At 45.4% G+C, this 4,586-nt stretch overlaps 1 protein-coding gene across 1 annotated transcript in view; it reads right to left on the bottom strand.

Moving 5' to 3' along the window:
* Positions 1-4,415, bottom strand: part of LOC106811189 (neuronal PAS domain-containing protein 2-like) — a 26,457-nt gene extending 22,042 nt beyond the window's left edge. The window contains exon 1 of the mRNA XM_014814732.1: positions 4,271-4,415. Within this exon, the coding sequence (XP_014670218.1) occupies positions 4,271-4,377 (107 nt within the window). The 5' untranslated portion in view covers positions 4,378-4,415. The remainder of the gene's footprint in view (positions 1-4,270) is intronic.
* Positions 4,416-4,586: the final 171 nt, after the last annotated feature.

Genomic DNA, 4,586 nt, shown 5'->3' with positions numbered 1-4,586 from the left:
TCTCTGTAAACTAATTAACGACCAGGCAAAAACTACACAGCCACCACCACATGCACTGGGAAAGTGGCAGGTACGTCTACATGGTAAATACTGACAGTACAGACGATGCGCAGTAACCGAAATTATAGGATTAAGGAGCATAACCTTCTTCAAGTCGAAATTAGGCTTTTGAAATTTCACTGGCATTGTAGGCTCGTGACATCCAGGCATTATAGATCTACTAGCAAGCCCGGCAGTTCAAATTCTTTCTAAGCAGACAGGTAAAGCAAATCTGCAGTGTTAACACGCTCCTCTTGAGGGTAAAAGGTTATCCGCACTTACCTTCGCGATGTTCAGCAGAAGAGTACATTTCATGGTCCTTTGCAATAATGACCAAGGAAAATCGTAGGGTCCACGGCGCTGAACAAAAAAAGTTTTCAAAGTCGCTGTCCGTCAGAGCATGGGTCCTCCAAAAATGTGCTATAAATGCCCTGTGGCCCAATTGACTGTGTTGAACCTGTGACCTCCAATTTAGCGGCACGTGCAATGGCTTTCTACATGATGCATAGACCGACTATCACGAGCCTAGTCGAGCCGTTTAGATTTGTGCCGCAATTCTGCATTTCCTCCCTATGACCTTAAGTTAAGGAGTGGTAAGTTCGCCACCTTCTTTTAGCACCTCTTGACCTTTGACGCTTTGACGCCCAGCATTCGACATACCACACTCGTTTGTGACGATCCGCGCCCCCCCCCGATGTGCGAATATCGTGATCCGTAGCCGCGAGCGTTATAAGATTTGGTGGCCAACTGTTGACGGACGGGCACGACGGACGCCGCGACGCACGCAACAAGACGGACCAGCGGGACGAACTAGATGGTGCGATTGCTACAAGAGCTGCATGCTGAACTATGTCAGAGAGCTAAAAGGTAGGTCAGCGCTGAAGATCAAAAAGTTTTTCACTCTGTCCGTTAGCCAGGAGGGGGCGTCGCTCAGAAAATGTCTGATATTGACCTTTTCCCTCCACTCTGCCCTTTGACCTATGACCTCCAAATCGCAACTGGTGTGTGGTTCTCCTGCCCAGTCACACGAAATACACTGAATATTAAGGAGCATGAGGTCGAGCCCGTTAAGATTTGTGGCCGCAGTCCGTATTTCCCTCCTAATACCTTAAATTAAGGGAAATTCCCCCTCGGTGCACCATGCTTGACCTTTGAGCCCCTTGAGGCTATGACGCCCCCAAATTCGTCATGTCCCGAGTCCTTTTTACGATGAGTTCCGTACTCAGGGGTAGCGCTTCCGGGCAGTACCGTGGGGGACATAGAGGGCAAAATTAAGCCTTAAAATTAAAGATATGTCCGAGTAGCATATAGTCGGTAATACGATTTACACGCGGGGCAGGCATGAGGGAAAAGATGGAGGAAGGTATTAAAGAGAGCTGCATATATACCTATATTATAGGTGTATATATAGTATAGTATAGTAGGTGTATGTATAGCGTATGTATATTCGCGTGTATATATATTAGCAATTAACCTCTTTAAAATTAAGAATTGGTCACAACGAAAACATGATTAAATGTTTCTTAGTTAACAGTAATCGGAATATAATTATTGTATCTCTGAGTCTCTGACAACACTTACAATTCAGGTAGGATTTAATATGTTATAATTATGCGCTAATGAAGGTAAAGACAACCACAACAAATATAACATCAAGAGCATATAAAGAAGGCTAGCCTACGTGCGTGTATCGCCGCGTACACGCGTGGCACACGCAGGTACACCACGTACACGCGGATACACTCGCACGTAAATCGCACATAACATGGACGTACACGCACGTACATGCGGGTACACGCACGCGTACACGCGACGAATACGACGCACTACACGCACGTACACGCAGATACACGCACGTACACGCGGTACACCACGTACACGGGGGTACATCGCACGTACACGTGGGTACACGCACGTACTCGCGGTACACGCACGTGCACGCACGTACACGCGGGTACACGCACGTGCAGCGCAGATACACGCACGTACACGCGGGTACAACGCACGTACACGCACGCACACGCGAGTTCACGCACGACACGGCACGTACACGCAAGGTACACGCCAGTTACACGCAGGTACACGCACGTACACGCAGGTACATCACGCACTCACCGCGGGTACCCGCACGTGCACGCGGTACACGCACGTGCACGCGAGTACACGCACGTGCACGGGCGGGTACACGCACGCGCACGTAACGCACGTGCACGCAGATACACGCACGTACACGCGGGTACACTCACGTGGCACAGCGGGTACAGCAGCACACGTACACGCACTTACACGCGGTACACCGCAGCGTACACGCGGGTACACGCACGTACACGCAGGATACACGCACGTACATGCGGAAATACACGCACGTACACGCGGGTACACGCACGTACACGCGGGTACACGCACGTACACGCGGGTACACGCACGTACACGCACGTGCACGTGGGTGCACGCACGTACACGCGGGTACACGGAAATACACGCGCGTACACGCACGTGCACGCACGTACACGCACGTACACGCGGGTACACGCACGTACACGCAGATACACGCACGTACACGCGGGTGCACGCAGGTACACGCATGTACACGCGGGTGCACGCGGGTACACGCACGTACCCCCTTTCTTTTCCTTTTCCCATTTCCTATTTAGACTTTTAAATATAGGAAACGGATCAGAAACCCATTTCCCATTTCTTATTTCTACTTTTAAAATAGGAAACGGATCAGAAACCCATTTCCCATTTCGACTTTTAAAATAGGAAACGGATCAGAAACCCATTTCCTATTTTCTATTTTCATTTTAAAAATAGGAAATAGGTCAGAAACCCATTTCCTATTTGCAACGTCAAATGGGAAAACAAACTAACGGTATGTACCGTGATTCAATCACCATCGTTGTGTGCGCGCAAATGGGAGTAGTGGGGAGGGGGGTATGTAATAACTACATACTGTAGAAATTATTTCTCTAATGACACATAGATTAGAGCAATGGTTTGACTAGTCATAACTGGATTTACCATGCCAGATTTTATGTCCATCACCAAGTATCTTCATTGACTAAATAATCTTTGAATCATCAACTGAAATATATGAAGGCACTGGCCATAAAGCTAACTAGCCCACAGACCTTTATATACTATATTTAATCTAAACTAAATTAAATTTGATGGTAAGTTAGTGTATCTAGAGATTAGCGAGTTAGCCCCGCGACCAATCCATAACTCTGTAACCCATGATCCCATGACCACGAGCAGATGACTATATACTACTATGTTAAATAATATACTATACTAGCAGGATGGGAATTTTTTTTCCTACACATATCTATTGGGCTTGATATACGCGTATCAACTTCCGCATCAGACTTTTCGTATATCAAGGAATGATGCAAAAATCCTAACCCCAACCGGGCCAACCCCAACCCTAACTATAAACCGAATCGGCTTATATACTATCTATGGTATCCCAAACACTATCTATGGTGTGGTCAAATCAAAGCAGACAATCAGAGGAGCCCAATGGATATAACGTGTAAGAAAACAAAATTCGCTTCGGCAGCTTTTTAAAACACCACAAAAATTAAGCAGGAAAAAGTGCCCTTTATTTCTTTCTGGACACCCCCTTTCAAAAATCTTGGATCCACCCCTGATTAATGAGTATGAAAATAACAATTGTTTTTTGCCCCCCAAATACTTGCATGGTCACTCAATAGTTTTCTTATATAATGAAAGTGTCATGACACTGTAGCTCACCTTGGGTGTGATAGAAGAGGGAGGGGGGATATATAAAGCAAGAGTTTATATGGGAGAACTCCCATTATATAGCATATCTCCCATTATATACTCTTGATAATGACATATATGCATAAGTTTTGATGCGAAAATAAATGTTTCAGATCTGAAAGTCTGAAATCTTGACGAGAGATGGTGCTACGCCTAAATGATCGCCAAAATCGAATGAATTTAGATGGCCATTTCCATTTTTGCCAAAAAGTGGGCGTGGCTCTAAAGTAGGTCGACTGGCGTGTTCCAAAATAGGACGTTCAAACCTCTCCCATAGGAGTAACAACTATATGTAATTTGAAACATGTGGGTCAAACGGTTCTTGAGTTATCGTTGACTGTAGCCAAATGTTGACGGACGGACGGACGTACGACGGACGACACCCCATGGCAATAGCTCATCTTGACGATGTCAAGGCGAGCTAAAAATGTACTAAATTGCTTGCCTGGTATTCATAGAAAAATTCGATGTTTGCTGGAGCAAATTAGAATTATCCAGTACTTTCCAATGCAGATTCTCCATCTGATCCAGGTGACAATCAGTGATCAACATCTTTAACAGCTCCTCATCTGGCAACTGGAAACAAAGTGTATAGGAATAATAAATCACAATTCACATAAAAATGCACTAAGTACTGCTACTACTAGAAAATATACTATAATGAAAGTGTCAATGACACTATAGCTCACCTTGGGTAGTGATAAAAGAGGGAGATGATATTAAAATTTGGTAAGTGTTTCATTTATGACGGACCAAATGTG

This window comes from Priapulus caudatus, unplaced genomic scaffold (genome assembly GCF_000485595.1).
Source record: "Priapulus caudatus unplaced genomic scaffold, Priapulus_caudatus-5.0.1 Scaffold512, whole genome shotgun sequence".
Lineage (NCBI taxonomy): Eukaryota > Metazoa > Priapulida > Priapulimorpha > Priapulimorphida > Priapulidae > Priapulus > Priapulus caudatus.
This window is presented reverse-complemented; position numbering and strand designations above follow the sequence as displayed.